Source organism: Channa argus, chromosome 1 (assembly GCF_033026475.1).
Source record: "Channa argus isolate prfri chromosome 1, Channa argus male v1.0, whole genome shotgun sequence".
Classification (NCBI taxonomy): domain Eukaryota; kingdom Metazoa; phylum Chordata; class Actinopteri; order Anabantiformes; family Channidae; genus Channa; species Channa argus.
This window is the reverse complement of record NC_090197.1, coordinates 36,243,749-36,265,431: the sequence shown is the minus strand read 5'-3', so window position 1 is coordinate 36,265,431 and position 21,683 is coordinate 36,243,749. Positions and strand designations below refer to the sequence as shown.

Genomic DNA, 21,683 nt, shown 5'->3' with positions numbered 1-21,683 from the left:
ATAGGCATACTAGTAAATATGATTTAGGAATCAAATTTCTTTCCTGAATCTTGTTTTCCTTTAATTTCCTTGCTTAGATTCTATCATGACCAACAACAAAGATTCACTGCTGACTGATGAAAGTAAATAAATAATGACATATAACGGCTCAAAGACTGATTTCTGCTTAAAAACTTTGTTTCTGCCGGTAACAAAGCAGAATTTATGCATTTTCCACCAATAACTTATAAATAAACATTTTATTAAATCACGAATGAATAAATACTGCATGAATACTTTGCACAGTATGGTGTTTATGTTACATTGATGTCTCGCTAAGAATATTAAAAACAGTTATGGATTTTACAGGCTACAAGAGCATACTTACGTTTAATTTAGCACACACTTACTGCCTCCCACAAAATTAAATGTAACATGTTTACCTGTTAAATCAGGTAAAAATCATTTACCTGATTTTGAAGTTGCATAAGGCCCTGGAAAACTTGCTTTCGAATCTCATCTTCAGTGTTCCTCTGTGGAAAGTAAACAATGTTCACTAGGATGGTCAATAAATGTCAAGACATCACACCATCACAATGCAGATTAATGAAATAATACACTTGTTAACAATGACATTCGTATCTTAAAAGGCTGTGTAATCAAGGGTACCAAAAGGCTGCTGATATTGTCCACATTTCCAACCAACCTGCATGAATCCATTCTTAGCCAAAACGATAAGGCTATGGTCACTTGGAAAACAAACACTGAGTCCCACAGGAAGCAGTCTCTTTATGGAGGCCAAAATTAGAGATGTGTGCATAGAATAGCGGTCCCCCTTCCTCTTCATCCTCCTCTTCTCATGGTTGAACTGAGTAGTTAGACCCCATGAAAAGTAATTAACCTTAATTTACCTGACGTAATTGAGAATTTCATGTTTTTTTGATATACCTCTGTTTGTTACTACATACATAAAAAAGAAAAAGCAAGTGCAATTTCATGGTTTTCTGCATTAAATTGGCAATAAAATCTGATGATAGCTTCAACAAAGTCACAAATATCAACAATGACATTGATTGTGACATTACTGTGGTTTACATCACATTTCATAACCAATTACTTTTTATTGTGACTTTACGGTAAAAAACTGAAAGTTGTATTGTCAATTTTGAAATATTTCTTACCTCGGACATCTTGCCTTTGTTGACCAAGAAAGCCAAGTTGTTGATTTCATTTTGTACCACATAGTTCTGTTCCTCCCATTTAAAATTCTGTTGTAGCATGTACAAGTGAATGGAAATGGTGTGTTTATGGGGTACAATATTCACTTACATAGTATGGACATGATATTAAAAATAAAACACACAATTATGTGCAATCCTCACATGAGATTTGGCCCAGAACATAAAGACCTTTGCCACCATGCTGAACAGCTGCTCAGCCGCAGGGTTTGACTCTTTCAGCCAGCTGGCTCTGAGACAAGGCACACCAAAACACAGCATCACAGATTTTATTCCTGTTAAGCTAAACATATAATAACCACCCAATGCAATGTGCCCCATCCTTTTTGTATCTTCAAAAAAATTTGTTTTTACAATCTGCCAATGGTAGTTTACCTCAAGCTGATAATTAGATTTGTCTCATTATTTTTCACCCATTTCAACAAATATTAAAGGTTTATTCCAAACGATTTATAGAGGATGTCAGATGCCAGATGATAATGACTGCCAGGATGATGTCAATATAAAATATAGTAAAATACGTTTCCCTTAATATTGATTTACAAAGAACCCTTTATGTAAATACTTCACATTAACCCGCTGAGCTTTTGGCCTCAGATAGTAAGCTGCTTCTCTACATCCAAATTCCTTGGTGACATGTCTTACCGATTTAAATCCACAAATGGAATGACAAAGGGAAAAAAGGCATAAAGATCTCGGACCAGCACTGTGAACTTCCCCTGTATCTGTAACTCTGCTTCAGAGGCACAACACCCTTCTGCTTTCATCAGCTCCTCCTCTAACAGCACACATTCCGCTCTCTTCTTTAATTTCTCCATCAGAGGCAGAAAGTGGCTGCTCAGCAGCTCTGGGCAGGATTTACATATGATTGGTTGGGAAAAAACTGTAAAGGAGATTTTATTTAATTAATTTAGATAATTAATTAAATTTTGTGGAATAAAGCAAGACATTTACACAACACACACAGTATTTTAAATGACAACAGTACCTGCCAGCTGTTTCATCCAGTCACCATGGCTTGTGCCCACATGGTTGTGGATGATACAGAGAATGTGGCCAAGTAGGTCACTGGCATGCCGTGGAATGACTGAGCTGCACAATGGGCTGGTTGGAAGGCCCTCTGGGCCCCAATTCCACCACCGGGACATGTAGCTGCACAGCATGGGCAAAGTGACCTCAGTGATGTGAATGTAGTGAGGCTGACGAGCTCCAGTACCAGCACCTGCCAGCTCCTCCACTTCCCCTAAAATTTGCTCCAGAGAAGGCAGGAGGGGACACATATCCTCCACCTGGTCTGGCAGCCCGAGGTCTGAGGAAAACAAATATGGATAATATTACTGAGAAAACCAGATGTGGTTCTTAGAGTTCATGGTATGTTTATCCATCACCTTCTCTTTCAGTAGCACTCATGGTGTTGAAGATGGAATAAGGGTTGTTTTGGTTGAGGGCTGGTTCCAGGAAACATACAGGAAAAGCCACAGTTAGGGCTGCCAGACAAGTGCCCGCTGCTGGTTGTTGCCTAAATAAATATGCTCGGTTAGGATATAATATACATTAAAAAATATCTGCTTAAAAGTAGACACGTTCATTATCAAAATCACATAGCAAGAGGAGAAGTACCCTTCCAAATAGATCCTGCTACTTGTGCCAAGAGCGTAGAGACTGTTGAGGATCCTGTAACAAAACATCTGGATTCTTCCCACTAGAAAAACAAGGTGGTGGTTAAAGGCTGAGGTCCATGGTTCTTTCAGAAACAGCAAAGGACACTTGGTAGGATAACTGAATGCATACAATCATAGAGAGCAGGACTAGCTGGATGTCTGCTGACTCAGGTAATGAATGATTCCTGGAAGGTAAGAATGTTAATGAAGATGACAAGATGTGTAAGGTAGGAAAGAGGAGAGAGGGCAGCCCTGAGTGATTTTGAGGGTGTGGAAACCAGCTGTTAATCCAGCTCCTTAACATGCAAGAGGAAATGAATGTGATAACTGGAGAAAGAAAAACACAAAGAGGATGTATATTTACTTTTGTTAGATGATAAAACAAGTTAAATTTTAAACTGAACCATTTTAGGGTGTATATGTACTGTATTTATGTATGGGACCTTCTTGCTTCACAGAGGCTTGCGCCAATGTAGATCTTACCCAAAAGGTCTACTCCATAGTTGTGGTTGCCAAGATGCTGGAAGAGAGACGTAAGGGTGGGGACAAGAATGGAGGTTGTGTAACTGAGAACTTTGGCCACTCCTCTAGCCTGTTGACTCCTGCTCTGAGGCAAAGAGACCAATGTCACAGAAAGGTTCTCCACAGTCATATCCAGATCAGCTGCAGCTGCTTCAAAGAATGAATGCAGAGGAGCTTGAATAGACTCTGTGGTTGACTCCATCAATGTCCTAGGATCAGATGGTGGGAACAAATGTTTTTGTGACTTGCAAACATTTCTGGATTCATAGTATGTGCAAAGATCTTTTTCTTTTTTTTCAACAAAAATAGAAACAGTAAAATGAACAATATTTTATGTAAGGTGTAAAAAATTAAAATGCCATAGGTTTCATGCAGTGACTCTTAACTGGCAATAATAAAAACCGTTGGGCAGAGCAAATCAGTTGCTAATCTATTCACCCTAAATGACATCAGTCTCTTCTGAGCTAAGATTTAACTTCTAATGCCATGCTTTAGAAGCATTGTCCTCAGGGAGTAAAAGTGATATCAGCGACAATTAGATAGCATCACTTAATCAGTGGCTCAATTACATCAGTCATTTCATCCTCGGACATGGTGGTGTGACATGGATGTGACCACAAGCAGAGCAAGGCGATCAATTTATGCAGTGTGACAGTAGTGCCATCTAGCTACCTGGCATCCAGAGCCTGAGCCAAAACGTGGAGGATGCTCGCAAGTGACGATACGTCATTGCCTGAGGAAACACACATTCATTTAAATTGTAAGCACAAATGCACTGCAGAAAAATGTTAGAATAAATGTATGCAACTACAGAACATACGGCAACAAGTTAAGATGAATCTCAACAATTACACCTGAGAAAATGTAGAGACAACAATCTTAAACTCAACCATGGACAACACAACACGATACCAAGGAAAAGAACAAGTAAAACAAATTATATTCTGAATAAGCTTTATATCCACACCGTCCTTACCAAAGAGTGGGATTCTGTGTCTTGCTAAAGCTGCAAGCTTACAAAAGAGGCTAGATGGAATAGGAAAGACAAATGAGGTAATGAGGAGAGGAGTAGAAGAGTAATTACAGGACATCAGAATAAAAAAATCTGAAGAATGACAACAAGTATGAAACATCTGTGACAAAATCATAAGTAAAATGGTACAATTACTATGTAAAATATGTTTGAGGAATTCTCCCAGAACAAAATGATGTGCAAGAGCACAAGGATTCTTTAAAACAACACTAGTGTTATCAACATAATTTCAGTTTTGTTGTAGGTGACACATACCATGCAATCATCTCTTTTTCCCTTTTTGAAGCATGTCTCCTATTACCACTTGGGCAGGCAGAAGTTGAGAGAAAATATAGCCGATAGCTTTTAACATATTGTTCCAAAAGAGGAAGGATGACCTGTTGAATAGAGTCTATGGTCACATCATAAATCAACATAAGCCAAATTCTTTGTTTCCAAAATTTGACTAAAAAAATAAAAACACCTTGTTTGACAACAACACAGACAGACAGAGATGTGTATGGTTGAGTGGGAGACGGAGTTGTGGAAATATAAGGCATGACTGTTCACGGTCTTGGCTGGCTGGATCTGACTCAGGGGGTCACATCAATGAAAAATAAACCTTTTTCATTTGCTGCCTCCTTAGTGGCAGAACTGTGTGGGAAGCTTTAATCAATGTCCTGATGGCAATCGACACGCCCACATGGATTTCCAAAATGGTTAAATAAATTACACAGCGACAAAGGGCTTTACTTAGAGGTGTTACCCATGGCAACAATCTAACAAAACTAATTAGATGACGTAAATGAGATAGGAAAAAAGGCTGTGTAGAAGAACTAAATGACACTGAAATAGTGAAAATAGTAGGGGCTAAAGCTACTTAGCAGATTTCTTATAATTTGGTAAATTTCACCAGTGTTTTGATGTTTTGATCTGAAGCAAACCTTCAAAAAAAAAAGTATTGGCTGCTGTTGTGGAAGTCTCTCTTCTTTAGACAGCTGTCCTCTGGCTTGCATCACCTCTGCAAGAGAAACAATGAAAAGCTATAGATCATGCAATCAAAGACTAAAGCGACCAGGATTTTACAGACAAAATGGAAAAATATTAATAATAAAAGTGTTTCTTTGTAACTTTCATGTAAGACAGGTTGCAATACCCAGCAAAAGTCTGACTAGTTTGTAAAAGGTTCAAATCAAAACTACCATGAGGCAAAATTAAACGTAGACAAAAAACTAATGCTCATCTTTCATGAAAAAAAGCTGTTCAAATTCGAGGTATTCAAGATACCAGTCAGATGCATGCTCTCTTTAGGATTTATAACATTAAAATGTATTTTGGTGATTAGATTCATAAAAATTACTGTTACCCAGCTCCAACATAAGCTCTTGGGCAACCTCAGTGTGAAACAACATCCGCTGAAGGAGAGTGTAGGCAAAGCAGTTGGATATGGCTAGAAAATCCATCTCCACTGTCTTCCGATGTCTGTAGATGGAGAGAAATCAAATAGGCCTAATAAAATTCCTCAGCTTAAGAAGACAGATCTCAAATAAGTACTTTATGTGCAGCAAAATGTCAAGCAAGGCATTGTTGTGCAGTGGGATGACATAGGAATGCAATTAACAGTCTTTGCTGCATTTTAGGTTGTGACCTGTACTGGAAGTTGTTAAAAAAGACAGGTTGTTAAGATGTCTTCTAAACGATATCAAGACAGCAACACAGTTGTGACATTGAAATGAAACGTCTCACTTCTCCCTTTCCGCACACACACTGTATCACATTGCCCTTTTGCAATCATACGTACATTCTGTACCCACCTCCACACAGTGTAGCCATTGAGAAGAAAGAACTTAAGGACATCCTGGGCTCTTTCTCTGCATTTGTTCTTCTCTTTGGCAGTCAGGGTGTCATAGGGCACAAGCATTGAATGGCCACCCCCTCCTGAGAATATAAATGAGTCAACTACATTGCAGTTTTGTCAGCTGTTTTCTTCTCCTCCCAGCGAGCACAGAGGAAAAATCCTTTACCTTTACTACCAAGTTCTAATTTCTTCTTCCTGGCCAAGGCATTGTGGTAGTTTTCAGCTAACTGTTCAGCCATAGCCTATAGAAATGAAAAAAGTCACATCTATTTTTAAAACATTGGTTATATGTTGCTTTCTCTGCAGATGGCATGATGCTGGACTTCATTTGCTCGTCTTCACTTCCTGTCTTGGACTTTTACTTTTGTAGCCACTCTTCCTCACTTCCTGTTCCCTTTGTGAATTCTGGCAACTTCACATACCTCATTAGTTCTAATTGTTGACACTCTGACAGATCCTTGTTGCTGTTATGTTCGTGAAGAACTCCAGCTTCCCTGCTCTACCTTACTGATTGTCTGGACTGAGTTTTGGTCAATGGTTTGTTCTCTCTGGTAATTATTATCCAAGTTTCTGTTCAGACATACATATGTGCACTTCTGATATATAATTTACTCCTGCTCCCACTTGTACCCTGTAACTGCGCACTTTTGACGTTTTTGGTTACTCACTTTACTATGTAGTTTAGTGTACACACTGGTTAGTATTCTGTGTATTTTGCTCACAAGCGTTCCCCAATATACACACACTTTAACTATCATCAATCCACATTTCTAGTCTTTTTCTGTATATGTGCTTTCTTGGTTCATTTACACTCAGTCTTGGTTATGTCCTTATGTTCATACTTTGGTACTCTGTAAGTTAACTCTAGTTTGTCTTATATTATTTATCTCTTCTGACACACCTGCTCATATTTAGTTCTTCCAGTTCCTTCAGCTTGGCCCGTGGTTAGTCTCCCTTGGTTTGTCACTTACTTTGTGTTCGGGCTAGTTTCCCTTGCCTAGTTCACTCACCATGATTTTCATTTAGTTTCTCACATTCTCCTAGCTGTCATACTTTATCTAACTCTGGCTCTGCACCATTGTTATTGCTTGTATTGTAGACCTGTCTTAATTTTCAGGTCTGTCCTCCCTCCTGGGGTGACTTTTAGATTTTTAGTTAGCCTTTATCTATACCTTGTGTTGTTCAATAAACCTTTTATTTAGCACACCCCTCTCACTGTCTTTTACTTGGGTCCACTCTCATACAACAAGCCTGACTAAACAACTACAGTCTTACCTATGTAAGTAGTGTTTAAGCTGAAAGAGACATAATTACTCACACACTGCTCCCATGATAAGGTAATGTTGCTCATGTCCATGGGTTTGGGGCTAAAAGTTGATGCTCCTTCAAAAGATAGCTAGAACAGAAACCAAATGATTTCAGCAAACTATACAGTGAATGACCACTGTTACTCTAGTAGCTAGGAGAATAGCATATGGAGCACATATAGAGTACCTGTCCTGACTGAGAGATTCTGCGTGTGCAGGTATGAAGGTCAGATGCATCTCCTTCTTTAGTCCTCTCTATGTGCCATCCAAAGGCCAGCATACTCTTTATTGTCTCTTTAATGGCGCAGCGGTATGCCTCTTTCTCCTGGAAAACTCAGAAATAATTCATAATGTCTCATGTAAAACTGAACTTTGCAGGTCTTCGATGAGCAGCCAGAAAGCAAAACATGCTCCAACAATTTTTGTATTTCAAAAACTTGAAAAGAATTGTGTTGTCCAGTCTATATACTAAGTTGTGTGAGAAAGTCAATGAGATAATAATTCAAAGATGAACCAAGGCATTTAAATTTTTTATACTAAATACTCCACTAAACTTACTTAAAAAGTACACATCTCTTTCTCTGTCTCTCTCTCTCTTTCTTATACACACACACACACCACAAAAACAGAGTGAGTTCTCAGTACCTTCTCAGCCAGAGCCCTGTATGGCTTGAGGAGAGGGTGAACCTTGGTGCACTCACATAGCTGCTCCCCATGAACCCAGCCATTGGCAAACTATGAAGATAACATACATTCAGTAAAAATCACACATAAGAAAATATGCTTACATCAACATGTCATCTCAACCACACAGATATGCTTTAATATTCTTAAGAAGTTTAATATGCCCTTCAGTTTTCAATGGATTCGATTTTGTGATATTACCTTGTCCAGGGACCACTTCTCGTGAGTATGCTCTGCATACTTGTTCACTACAAACTCCAGTCGCTCTGGCACTGATACACTAGCTCAGAGAAACAAATAATACATTATATACATCTATCATACCATAACATGTTGAGAGAAGAATTTTCAGTATTTACCAAAAGCATGAAAATTTTGATTTTATTTTAGAAGAAGCTTCTGTAAGTATGATACTCTTTTAATCCACTGCAGTATCTTACTTGGAGGTATCTACTGGCTGGGGGTCAAAGTGTCCATCTGTGTCCATTGAAGTTTTTTTCTCTGTCTGAGACACACAGCTTTGGTCAATGTGGTAAGGTGGCAGGGCCTTGGCCACTGTAGCCAGGCACTGGACACACAGCTGAAATAACTGTGCTTCATAGGGCTGTAGTGTGAAAAAGAATAAGACAACAGGATATGGTAAGACATATGAATTATTGAAAGATCAGTGGATTCACTTCAAACTGCCTGTTAAAAACAATAATCAAAAGAATATTTATCACCATCCCCACATTTAGGGATATGTTTTTGCACCAAATGTCCTTCCTGCCGCAACACTCCCATTTTATCTGGGCTCGGGACCGGCACCAAGGTGGCCCTTGGTGGCTGGGCAGGGCCAAACCTGGTGGGGTGGTATTCAAACCCGCGATCTTCTGCATGCAAACCCAATCCTCTATCACTGAGACACCAGGCCCCCTATTTGGACAAATTAACACAATTCTGTGCAACACTGACCGTGTGCTCAGTTTCTGAGGCCGTTAGATGCGGGCAATATGTGGGCATGGAATGACCTCATGAACTTATTATTTTGAGCTTTTCATATTCTGAAGCAGTCAAGTAAGTGTCCGGCAGACATATTTTGGTGCACGCTACAGTGAACCGAAAGGGGATTCAGTTATTGATTATGTCTCACATTTCTACAAAGTCTCTATAGTTACAGTAGGTTTCAGAAAACATTAAAAATGAACTCTTAATCTGTAGTGAGTTATGTCCTCCTCCACTCAGGTCTTCCTAGAAGCACTCTAAAGCAGGACTTCAAGTATGCATTTTGCCATTTCTACTAAAACAGATTTTTAAGAGCATGGAAAAGACAAAGGTATTCAGTATGGTTTACCTTCTTTGCCAGGGCCTTGAAAACTCCCCAGAATAACTTTCTACACAGGTGGAGCTCCTCTTCAGAGGCCAAACTCTGGTGACCCTGCCCTCCAATTAGTGAGTAGTACTTCCACTTTTGCTCATAATGACTGGTTAAAAGCTAGTAAATGACAATATTGAAATAAATTATCTACAAATATATGTTCACATATACTGTAGTAATCTGCTATTTGTTTATTCACCTTCAGTGGAATCTTGCTGTGGTCTGCGAGATGAGGAACATCAAAGACAAGACGTCGAAGAAGACGCTGCATCAGAGATGGCTGGAGTTTACTGAGGACAGAATTTGTCACATGAGCAGGCACTATTGAGACGAGAACTGAGAAGATGCCATGGGCAAGATGTTCAATTTTCAACATTTTGATTACATTTGGTAAATTATATCTGAAGTGAGCAAAAACAGATTTTTATACCAGTTTAATAAATGTAAGAAATGTATACAAGAGTGCACTGATATGTATGAGTCCGTTAATTTGTTGCAGTTCCTCATTTTTCCTATCAACATCTGATTTGGTATAAGAGCAAAAACGAAAATATTGAGATCAATAGATACACAAAATTAATAGTGCAAATAGCTCATAAATTAAAAATAGCAGACCACAGACAATTACACTACCATCAATGACAATGTATCAGAACATTATCTACCAGCAACTTGCTGAATAAAGAAATGAGTACCCTATCTGTGGAGAGCAACACAAAGCTTTTCCAGGAAAACCCTACCTGCACACAGCCAACAAACAATCTTCAATAGTGTCTCTCTGAGCTTTGGTCAAGCTAAAAGCCCTGGAAAGGCTGTAGACTGCTTGGAGGAGACAATCAACTAGCAAAGTATGGTCCTCTAATCCACAGAAGAGAGAGGAACATTTGGTGAGCAGGGGAAGCACAGCTGTACACAAGTATCTGTTGAGGGCCAGAGCCATGTCAGTGGATCCTAATTCAGCCTGCAATAAAAAGAGAGGTTACACTTACACAGAATCCATTTAGCTAAGCGGAACTTATGACACAAGATGGAATGAAGAGGGGAAAGAGGAAGATGGGCAGAAAAGCAAACAATGTTCCTTTGACTGAGCAAGAGATACACACTGAGATACACTGAGATACACATAGAATAATGTTTCATGAAAAACTAAAACAAATTTATCACAAGATCTTGCTGAATTAAACATCATGAATTAATCATGTTTAAGAAGATTTTTCAAAAATCACAGAAATGTTACAATTTACTCTTGTTAGTGCTGAGCAAAAGGGGGTGGAGAAGTGGATATTTTTTTTATTGGTGACAGGTTACAGCTTGAATCACTACAAAATCCCAGGTCACTCTTTTGATGCACTTAATGTTTCAAGTACAGGAACAAGGCAATAAAATTTTCTGCTCACTGTGTCAAGAGAGACAGCTGCCTGAAGGTCAGGCAGAAAGCCAACTTCTAGTAGGTGCAGTAAAAAACTCTGTTGCTCAATGCCATAAACTCGATCCAGGAACAGAACCATAGCTGCCTTGTGGTCTGGGCAGAACACTGTAGATAGGTCAGGCTCAACCACCACACCATCTGGAAAAACAAATGAATAAGAGCTATTATAGGTTATAACCAAAGTGCAATGTGCAAGTTTTGATGAGCTTTGTATATTTACCAATTATATACATGTACACGTTAGCTTGACAGGAGAGTCAAATAAAAACTGTAACTGCAAAAATCTCAAAGTGGGGCTTTAATGTCCAATAAAATTCCATAGAAAATCATGGTTTAAATTGCAGCAATAAAAGGCAAGCCAGGTTTCGGTGCAATGTCTTCGTACAAAAGGGCGTACCTTTAGACAGTGAAGGTGTTTTAAGAGAGATGCTAATGACTCCCACAAGATCCTGAATGGGGACAAGTGACCTGAGAATTGCTCTGATGCGGATGGCTTCTCCTTTGCTTTGTTGTATCAGCTGGAAATCCCATAAAAAATTATGTTATGCGCGGTAATCATACAATAATGGATACAACTGGCAAGTATAGTTTGAGACATTGTGGATATTGATGAGACATTGCTGCTGAAGGCCAGGAAAAAAACTCACATGCATCTCTGGGGCACAACGCCCTAGCAAGTCGATAAGAGCTGAGTAGAATGTCATGATGGCATGCCCCATGTGAACGAAGTCACCATCACTGTCCTGGACAACGTCTCTGTTACAGGAAGCAATTATAACGTCAAAAGCTTTTCACAAAGGAAGCTAATAAGAAGGTTTTTAAAATTCTGGTTTTACAATAAAACTGACAGACAGCCCAGAGTTCAGCTCCCCTCTTTTTACATAAAATATTCAACATCACTGAAGATTTGTCATTTTGTATTTAGGTTATTTAACCTCTATGCAGCAGCAGCAGGTTGACTATACACAGATGCTGCAGCTCCATTACGAAATGGTAAAAACCTGGGGAGAAAATCATTACTACCTTTCTTTGAAAAGGCTTAAAGTAGTGCAAAACAAGTTAATATTAAGGTTTCTCTATATAAAATAGACAATTATCAAACAAGTTAACAAATCACTGAAATAAAGTAAACAAAATAAGACTTGATATTTTGATTCAACAAATCGTTGTTAATGTTAACAGAAATGCGCGATTTTTAACTACAAAACCAAAGTCATTTTATATGCAGCATTATCACATTAGTGGTAGCTGATTTGGTTTCCTTTCAAATCTTAAATTATGCATTCTCACACGTGTAATACTGACAGTGATCTGTTGGACTGGTACATAGTGCAAGGGCCATCCATAGAGGGGTCCTCAGAGATCCTGATAGCTTCCTCCATTGCTGCTAAGAGACCTTCTCCGCCATCGCCTCGCAGGGCAGGGCCAAAACACTCTGGACGACGAATCAGCAACCTCAACACAACGTAAGCATTTTCCTCTACACTCTCACCTGTGGTCAAAGAACATAAAGTAAAAACTATAACACTCCTCGATTGGATGAACTTGTGGATTGCGTGTGGGAAAGAAGCTACATTTCTATGCTATTAAATAGCATTTGTTTTACCGTCTGCACAGGTGATGAGTAGTCCCATGTAAAAGCACAAAATTACCCATTGAGTTTAGCAAAACCCAATGGGGAGATGGCAAACTTGCATTTGAAACCAGTGTTTTAATATTTGGTCATTTAAAACACAAGATATCTTCTCAATGGGATAATTTTTTATTGGTACAACTGACCATTGCAAAAGACAGTGAAACGCAGAAAATCCACATAGCGCTCGCCTTCCACAGGGTTCCATCCAATATCAGGATAGCCTTTAGCCACTAGCATTGGACAACTCTGAAGACCACAGCGTGCAAGGTACTGTACCACCTGGAGATTACATTTGATTCAATTAGGTCAAAAGATATTATAGGTACAAATAATGAAGTACAGCAAAGAGAGTCATTTTGTCCACAGGTTAATATGTGCTGTCCTAACATCACGCCTTACATATCATGTGAATCAATAAATATAGTTTCAATTTTGCAGCAGTTTCACCTTTTCTAGGTCGAGCTCCTTTAGCGCTAAGGCCAGTTCGATATTATCCATCACAGAGGCTGCTGCCACATCCAGTGGAGTGGCCCCACGCATTGATGGTGAAGCTAAGAGACAAAGTTATAAATCACAAAGCCTCCACACCATGATGTCCTCAAAGAGGAGTTTTTTTCCCCTTCAATGTGCAAAATGGTTTCAGCACAATTATGACAAAGGTCAGACACAACAACAAGTACAGTATCTTTGAAAATCAAGGCAGCCTTAGCAATTTGCACTTCTACCTTTGTGAAACCCTAAATTTTACATGTACAATTATTGTCACTGTAAAGGTCAATTATCCATAGACAGACAAGTATAAGTCAGATTTACCTAGTCCAACGCTGCTGTTCTCTAGCAGGTAGCTGAGGTGGTCAAACAACGCTCCCTGATTGTGACGGCTGATGCGACAAAAATAACAAAGGAATCGACAGCAGCTGGCCACCATCTTGGGAAAAGTACTCTCCTAGATGAAAAAAAAAAAATACAATTATTGAGCATAAAGAAAAGCAAAAGATAAGATGTTAGAAAAAGCTGACTTCACTGCAAAAAAGTATTTCCTAATTAATCATGCGTGTCACCCACAACACGGTCTGTTAGCTTTGGCTTCTTTGTCAGCTCAAAATGTTCTTGTGGGTGTCAAAGAACAGAGCGTGTTGTATGTTGCACAGTATAATTTGTAATGCTTTTTGAGAGAAATTAATGATATTAGGCCATATGTATAAATTAATTGTTTAAAACTGTAACCTTTGGTACAGTATACAGTTTATGGATCAGCAATACTTTTCAAGTAACCAACTAATGAAAATACTTTAGAAAGCTAATTTTCTGTTTCTTTGGGGTAGACCCATACTCTTCATAGTATCAGTATAAATTCATATGTTTCTCTCACCTTTGATTCCCCCTTTCCTAAAACATTCACCATCACCTCCATTACAGTCTCATGCATCCCCAGTGCCCTCATTAGGTTGGGATGCTGGTAGAAAACTTTATTATTCATGATGTCTCTGTACAGTATACACAAAACAAAGACAACACTGTAGGACTATGTTTCATTGCACAAAGGATCATTTTACTATTTTTATTGCAGTTCAATTTACATATGTATAGTAAACACCTTTCAGATCACAATAAAAGAAGCAACTTCACATCACAATGCAAACCTTTCCTTACCCTAGTCTTCTGATCATAAGCCTTTCCTCTTCTTTACCCATGCGGACACTGAGCAGAGACCGTATTTGGCACAGGGAAGACAGGAGAGACATGGTTTCCTCAACTGCAGCTTGGCTGATGGAGTAAGCTGTGGAGAGTGGACCTGCCATTTGCCCCCCAAGTCCCTGATACTGACGGTGCAGCAATGAGAAGACAGCCCTGACCAGTTCAGGGTCATCCATCTCACTCTCTTGGGCCCAGCACACCATTGTCTCAGAGATCAGTTTTTTGAGGGACTCTGAAGGACATTGTGATAAAAATACTAAAATAATGGAACGTAACTTGCCTTTTGTTTGAAAACAGTCAGACCTCCCATCAAGATTTGATTTGAGAATGAATTCAACATTTCTAATGAGGTACTTCTGATTCATATATTCACTTCCAAATTCTTCTTTAATTGAAGCCCAGCTATTCTCATTTCTTTACTGATCCTGAATCAAAGCATGTTGCATTATCCCATGTATTGTTAACAAAGAATGTTAAAGTGATAAAAATGCAATGATATTGGAGAGCACAGCATCAAAAATGTACAAAATACATTTGATAATCTAGATTTACTTACTGAGACTTTGCGGCGTACACTCCTCTACATCTGTCTTTTTCAGTCCAGTGATTTTTGCCACTAGACTTAAAAGCTGATCTATCACAGACACCTCAACATCTTCATCCTCTGAATCACCGTCCAATTCAATACCTGCATAATGGCAGCAAAAAAAAAAGTTTTTCTCAGTGACTATTTTTTTGTTCTTTGGTCTAATGAGGACAAACATAAACAGGGTTTCCAACCGCAATGTGTGTTGAGTTGCTGATGGAAGTGTTGTAGAAACTGCTGGATTTTCTCTGGACATGGACAGTTCTCCTGCTGATCACCCTCCCTGAAGCTCAGTAGCATTTTTATCTAAATACAGGTCATAGATGATACAAGACAAATCAACAATATTCTAAGAAATGCCACAATAATTTATGTACACTCAAGAACGAGCATTTTTCTTCTGTTCCTATTGTATATTTTTGGCTTCATTTAAGTTACAGTGCACAACACAAAAGAGGCGACACATTTATAAAACATTCATTTTAATATTTAGACTTTCAACCTGCTCCTCTGGGGGTGAGCGAAACTCCTTGGTCTTGCGGGCAGTTAGGGCGACAGACATGTTAAGTGCCTGCATGACCTGGTTGTAGCGCAAGCGTTGGTTTTCCTGCAGCTGACCCACAAAGTTGTCAGAGAATGCAACCACAGCCTCTACTCTGTGGCGCACCTGGCAGTCACACAGGTAGGATAGCAAATGGCAGAGCTGGAGAAAGAAATTTATTAATCTGCTTGTGTAATTTCTTACAAATAGATATTCAAAATACAATTACTACAGTCAGGACCTGGAGTTAATCCAAATTTACAGTAGAAGAAAAAACAAACACATCTTATATGTTCACCTCAAGTTTGACAGCTTCTGGAAGCTTCATCCGGAGAAGACCTTGCTGAGGAATGTAAATTTCTTTTTTGTTGTCCCCATCATCATTACCATTATCATCATTATCATCATCATCCTCTTTCTCCCCTTTCTCCTCGGGAGATTTATTATTTCCAGAGAAGACTTCTGGCTCTATTAGTCTAAGAACTTCTTCCAGGTCCTGATTGACAAATACCCCCATTACCAGTAAGGTATAGAATAGTCTAATTAATGGTACGAGCAGAAGATCAATTCTGCCCCCTACAGGATCCCTCACACCCTGGGCTACAGTCCGAACCCCTGAAGTCAGCATCTTCACAGTAAGATTTTTCAAGATTTCCAGAGAGATTTCTGGGCTGTCTATATGGGTCATTTCATCGGCAACATCTCCTTGCATCCCCTCACACGTTACAAAACAAGGAGAAGAGAAACACATTTGTGGTTTAAGGGATGTGCTAAGACAGGTGTTGGGAATGCAATCCAAAACCTGACCATTCCTCCCTTCAACACAATTAGAAGGTTCAGGATAAAGGGTGATTTCTCTGGTCTGGTCTGTCATCGGCACAATGTATTCACGGTTCATCAAGACACAATTCGTCATGTGGCTGCTGAGATAAACCTACAGAAAAAAAAATTATTAAGCTTATTTACTCTACCAACACTAAAGTTTTCTAATCCAGTTTTGTTATTGATCTCCAACAAGCAATCACCTGAATAAGCAGCTGGTAAAATGCAGAACGGAGCAGACCAGGGAGGCTGGGGTTCTGAATGACATAAAGGACCTGAGACTGGTCCACATGACTGCAGAGGGCATGGCAAACTCTGGTGTTCCCAAAGGCACATAAAGAGCAGTAGAGTAGGAGGGTGTGGTGGTGAAAGGTCAAAAGGTCTTCAAGTTCAGACAGCTCCAATATGTCAACACACCTAAAAATCAATGTATGCACGTATTCAGAAGTAAAAATATTGTCAAAGTTTCTTGGTTATTTATGAACAATTTAATGAAACAATTCAAATTCCAGTTGATACCAGAGGTAATAGCAATATCAACAGAGAAGGTCAGAACTGCAGTCTGCATTTGATATTATATGAGTGGTGTCTAGCGCTTTGCCAGCACAGTAGAACAAGAGACATTGTTCAAATTTTTGCAATGTTATAAAGACATGCATCACTTCCTGTATATTAAAATCTGCAAACTAAAATCCAAAATCCAATTTTTTCCTGCTTTTAACCTGTTTTCATCAGGGATCTGTAGAGTCATGACTTGCAGAGGCTCGGAGCACTGGATTCTCCAGCCATGGTAATCATCTGTTCGATCTACCAGCACGTTTAATGAATGGTCTGGTACTCTGGTCCATGATACTGAGCTAAGATGCTGGACCTGTAACCTCGGTGGACACTGTGGTGTGGCATTTCTTCTATGACTGCGAAGTAAACCTGCTGACAGTGGCATCACATTCTGAATCGTACGGAAGACAAATACAGAGAATGACAGACGAGCAAACTTTATTAAGTAATGTTAAAAGGTACACCACAACAAAATGTTCACCAACTTGCCAAGCTGTAATCTAATCAATTATTAAATCACTCTGTCCAACATGATATATCCACAATAATTAAATATGTTGCATTTTACACATCATGCTGACAAACAAAGATGAAAATGCAATCTATTTTCTGACATGATTAATAATTATTGCTTCTTTACCTTAATGCATCCCAGCTCAAACTGAAACATGTTGCTGGTGGTTGGCTTGACAAAAACAGCAGGAAAAAGCTTTGTATTGGCTTCCACCTGATTAGAGGTGAAATAACTCAGTTTAATGATGACTTAATTCAGAAAAATATTATTAATTGTGATATACTCAGATTCAACAACATCACTAAAATTCCTGGCTTGGTTTTTGTTGTCTGACATACGGTGAACCTTTTCAGACAAGTTCTACATGTATCACTAGTGTAATAAAATAATAATGAGCACAATTTAAAATTGAGTACTTTTCAATTTTCAATTAATTTGTAAAACTTCAGGCTTCAGGATATTTTTTTTAGATTCCGTTCTCAATTCATACACCAAATGTATTCCTATTCATGACTATAGTTCTACTATGTTTTAGGATGACATTTCATGTATATGAAATTTAAATTAAGTTTAAAAAAGCAAAGTATGATGATAATTGGAGAGCAATATGAAAAATCAGAAAGTCTGCAGTGTGACTTACTTGGTAGAAGGTGGCCATCTCCACTCCACTAGAGGTAAAGCTAAGTAGCCCAGTAGCTGTGTCGATCAAACACCCAATTTCCAACCCTGCACTTCTCCGACTCTGAGACAGGCCTGTTGCCTCTCCAGCACACACCACGTAACAGTTGCACCGCTTCACACTGTGCAAAAGGACAGAAATGCTAGATTACAAATAGGACTAAGAAGTTACTTAGTTTCATATTGAACAGAATTGTTTGAATGGTGGAAGAAGGATCATGACAGCAATCAACACAATCTCTTACTGCAATTAGCATTTAAGTTTTTGGTAAACCCATAACAATGACTCCCAGAGCCCACTAACCTTTCCTGTACTTTGCCACTGTCATCTCCGAGGGTGACGGTCACAGTGTGGATATTATCACTATCAAATGCTATGTCACACTGATGAAAGTCAGACGTTACCCAGCCTACCCACACGTTGAATGGCTCCTGGCCTGGAAGAACCCTTACTGAGTAATAATACTGAAACGGAAAGGTCAGCAGGTGTCATTGTTTGATATTTTCATTTTGCATGTTTTAATCGTGACTGGTAATTAATGTACGTCCATCATTGCAGAGTTGAAGTGGGTGCAAAAGGTGCAAAAGCCCTGCATTATAATTTCTTTCATTTTTCTGCACTCTGAGGCTAAAAAGTGTCCAAATAAATTCTGTCTTTTCTGTAATTTGTGGGCGTTTTCAGCAATTAAAATACATAATAAATGGTTTATATGTTCAGTGGTTATCTGTTTATGATGAGATGATAAAAGGAGAAAATCCTTACTCTGGAGCTCTGAACAAGATGATCATAGTTATCTTTGTCAGCTACAACATCTTCTAAAAGACGTGCAGATGAATTGCTGCTGACTAGGCCTGGTTTAGTCTTCTTCAGCAGGAACCTAACAGAATAGAAATATGAATGTGTACACAGTACAATAACCTTGTAAAATCACCATGACTGTGTGACACAATCGGTTTGCTGTGTTTTCTTTCGCAATCTTATTTTCCTGTTTATTTTCCAGTTCATTTGGACAGACCTTGATTCATAACCATGTTTTTTTTATGATTAAATGCAGTAAAATAAAGAACCCTGAAATATATAACTTTTTGTCACTATTTAACACTATATTCATGCTTATTCTTCTATACTACAAATACACATTTAATATAGCATAATTTCAATTTCTCTTACCGTTGTTTCAGTCTTGATGTTTTGTCTTGGCTATGATCCTTATGGCTAAGCAAATCTTTTGAGCCTGGAAAGCTGTGGGCTGATTTCATCAATACTTCAAAGTCAGAGTCCACCTCCTCCTGCTCTTTCCTTGCTAAAAGGACAACAAAAATATATTACACCAGGGACCATGGGGTGCTTAGGCAAAACAAGCCATCATGAATATAGAAGTAGAATATAAGTAATCTGATGATACTTTTCACATATATGTTTTCATTTTGACATGCTGCATCAGGGTAATGTAGTTTTTCCTAATTAAGCTTATGGCAAATTCTATAAATCCTTGTGTTTTTTTGTAATGTCTTCTTAATTTGTGGCTAACAATATATGATATAATATCATCTTAACCTGGAGAGACAGCATTGGAGGGCACTGGTGGCACGGCCCCAGCGGATCTAGTGAGGATGGGTGCACATTCAACACACATACTGAGCCGGAAGAAGCCCATGTCACTGTTTCCACCGTGGTGTCCGAACAACCGCTGAGAAACCCTCAGGCTGGATGATGAATCCACTGAGCCACTGACTTTGGTGATCTAGAACAAGATTTCAACAAACATTAGGGTTATCATAGACCTTGTGTCCTGTAGAGGTGTGTACTAAAGATTTTTTAAATGAATACATTTTCAATTTTGTCCAAAGACATGTGCAGTTTACTATTGCACATTTCAGGCCACTGTAAAAAGTAACAACAATTTGGGGCAACATTTTTTAACTTCTTGAGCAAGCACTCTGGAATATTTCTAATAAAAATGTGTGATAAAGGTTGCACACCATAAGTGACCAAAGTTATTGTATCCTTTGAATTATTTCAAAAAACATTGTACCTTATTGCATTCTTTATAAAACATTTTAACACATCTATTAACTAAAAGATTGTCTACACAGTAAATCATATAAACCAACCTGTAGGTTGTGATCATTAGGCAATATATATGTAAACTGAGCCTTTTTCCAGCTCATCCACAGGGCTGGATCTCTGTCCATGTTGACAGCAAATGGCTCATATCCCTCCTGCAGGCCATATACACTAAAGTACTGTAGAGAGTCCACTTGGCGGCCGAGGTTCAGCCTCCCCACCTGGTTAACCCCAACACTGACCACAGGTAACAGACCTGGGAAACAGGTAGAAAAAAACAACCAGTCTGATATATTTACAGTACATTCAGAAGTTTTAGAATCCCTTCCCTTTTTTCAATTTTTTTATGTTGCACCCTGATACTACAGTTTTTTTTTACTACAAATGTTTTTTATTAATCTACACTCAGTACCCCATAATGACATAGTGATAACTGAATTTTTAAAAATGTATTAAAAAGGAAAAACTGAAATAGATACAATACAAATACTAATTTACATACATTTTCAGACACTGCTGAAGCAACATTTACAGCCTCAATTATTTTAGGGTAAACTTTGAACACTATGAATGGTGAATTTTCTGTCATTGTTTTTTGAAAATCCTTTTAAGCTTGTCAGGTTGTATCGGGACTGGCAGTGAACAGCCATTTTCAAGTCAGGGCTGTGGCTGGGCAACTCTAGGACATTCACAGAGTTGTCCCCATGCCACTCTTGTGATGTCTTGGCTTTGTGCTTTGGAGTGTTTGCATGCTGGAAGTCAAACCTTCAGCCAAATCTGAGGTCCTGAACAGGTTTTCATCGAGGATATCTCCATACTTACTTCTAATCCACTTTCCCTCAACACTGACCAGTCTCACTCCGTGGCTGCTGAAACACACCATGAAGCTGCCACCACCACGTTTCACTGTTGGATTGGTATTGGGCAGGTAATGAGCGGTGCCTGGTTTCCTCTTTGCTTTGTTGCAAATTCCAAGTTTGCTTTCATGTGTTTTACACTGAGGGGAGGCTTCGGTCAAGTCCAGGGGGCCAATTGTGGCCAGCAGGAAGATATCAAAGTTTAATGGGAGTTTTATATGAATGCCACTTTACCGTGTTGTGTGTTCAAGGTTCCTTTTTTGTGCAAGCTAGAGCTGAATGAACCGACCAATCACAGTGGAGTATATGGCTCCCGGGGCAGGGCTTGACCCAAGCAGAAAAACGTTGGACAGTTATGGAGGCACCCGTGTCACATCACATAACCATCATAGACTTACTACTTCTGTGTTTGAAATTATTATGTTTGACTATGAGCTGGACGAAGTCAATGTTAACGACTGTTAACGACCAACACCGATGTTCCGTTGACGATGTCACTGAGGGGAGTGGGCCTGCAATGGGGCCATTCAGGCAGCTCCCGCCCACCGTCCCGCTTCGGAGATAAGGCGGAGCTTACCCGCCTCGGTTATATAGTCAACGGAGCATTGGTGTTGGCTAGCACATACTGCTGAATCCATGGGGTTATTATAGAAAATAAAAGCCAGTAAATGACGCCTC

General features: G+C 39.0%; 1 protein-coding gene across 4 annotated transcripts in view; it reads right to left on the bottom strand.

Moving 5' to 3' along the window:
* Positions 1–21,683, bottom strand: part of ryr2b (ryanodine receptor 2b (cardiac)) — a 67,714-nt gene that overhangs the window by 27,295 nt on the left and 18,736 nt on the right. For all 4 annotated transcript variants that reach the window (XR_010915225.1, XM_067516750.1, XM_067516728.1 and 1 more), the window contains 46 exons: positions 20,196–20,404; positions 19,639–19,825; positions 19,252–19,384; positions 18,844–18,958; positions 18,385–18,545; positions 18,043–18,202; positions 17,529–17,615; positions 17,053–17,279; positions 16,534–16,747; positions 15,807–16,442; positions 15,470–15,670; positions 15,162–15,273; positions 14,938–15,069; positions 14,337–14,613; positions 14,056–14,170; positions 13,497–13,629; positions 13,131–13,234; positions 12,827–12,962; positions 12,353–12,539; positions 11,695–11,803; positions 11,445–11,565; positions 11,016–11,185; positions 10,359–10,579; positions 9,818–9,908; positions 9,595–9,735; positions 8,702–8,865; positions 8,463–8,541; positions 8,223–8,312; positions 7,765–7,902; positions 7,589–7,666; positions 6,437–6,512; positions 6,227–6,350; positions 5,779–5,894; positions 5,357–5,433; positions 4,689–4,810; positions 4,377–4,426; positions 4,073–4,133; positions 3,362–3,609; positions 2,838–2,919; positions 2,606–2,736; positions 2,206–2,526; positions 1,863–2,100; positions 1,362–1,449; positions 1,161–1,247; positions 686–847; positions 450–512 (listed from right to left, as the gene is read on the bottom strand). Coding sequence is in view for 3 of the 4 variants with exons in the window: in XM_067516750.1 (XP_067372851.1) it covers positions 450–512; positions 686–847; positions 1,161–1,247; positions 1,362–1,449; positions 1,863–2,100; positions 2,206–2,526; positions 2,606–2,736; positions 2,838–2,919; positions 3,362–3,609; positions 4,073–4,133; positions 4,377–4,426; positions 4,689–4,810; positions 5,357–5,433; positions 5,779–5,894; positions 6,227–6,350; positions 6,437–6,512; positions 7,589–7,666; positions 7,765–7,902; positions 8,223–8,312; positions 8,463–8,541; positions 8,702–8,865; positions 9,595–9,735; positions 9,818–9,908; positions 10,359–10,579; positions 11,016–11,185; positions 11,445–11,565; positions 11,695–11,803; positions 12,353–12,539; positions 12,827–12,962; positions 13,131–13,234; positions 13,497–13,629; positions 14,056–14,170; positions 14,337–14,613; positions 14,938–15,069; positions 15,162–15,273; positions 15,470–15,670; positions 15,807–16,442; positions 16,534–16,747; positions 17,053–17,279; positions 17,529–17,615; positions 18,043–18,202; positions 18,385–18,545; positions 18,844–18,958; positions 19,252–19,384; positions 19,639–19,825; positions 20,196–20,404 (6,974 nt within the window). In the remaining variant the exon portion in view is untranslated. The remainder of the gene's footprint in view (positions 1–449; positions 513–685; positions 848–1,160; positions 1,248–1,361; positions 1,450–1,862; positions 2,101–2,205; positions 2,527–2,605; positions 2,737–2,837; positions 2,920–3,361; positions 3,610–4,072; positions 4,134–4,376; positions 4,427–4,688; positions 4,811–5,356; positions 5,434–5,778; positions 5,895–6,226; positions 6,351–6,436; positions 6,513–7,588; positions 7,667–7,764; positions 7,903–8,222; positions 8,313–8,462; positions 8,542–8,701; positions 8,866–9,594; positions 9,736–9,817; positions 9,909–10,358; positions 10,580–11,015; positions 11,186–11,444; positions 11,566–11,694; positions 11,804–12,352; positions 12,540–12,826; positions 12,963–13,130; positions 13,235–13,496; positions 13,630–14,055; positions 14,171–14,336; positions 14,614–14,937; positions 15,070–15,161; positions 15,274–15,469; positions 15,671–15,806; positions 16,443–16,533; positions 16,748–17,052; positions 17,280–17,528; positions 17,616–18,042; positions 18,203–18,384; positions 18,546–18,843; positions 18,959–19,251; positions 19,385–19,638; positions 19,826–20,195; positions 20,405–21,683) is intronic.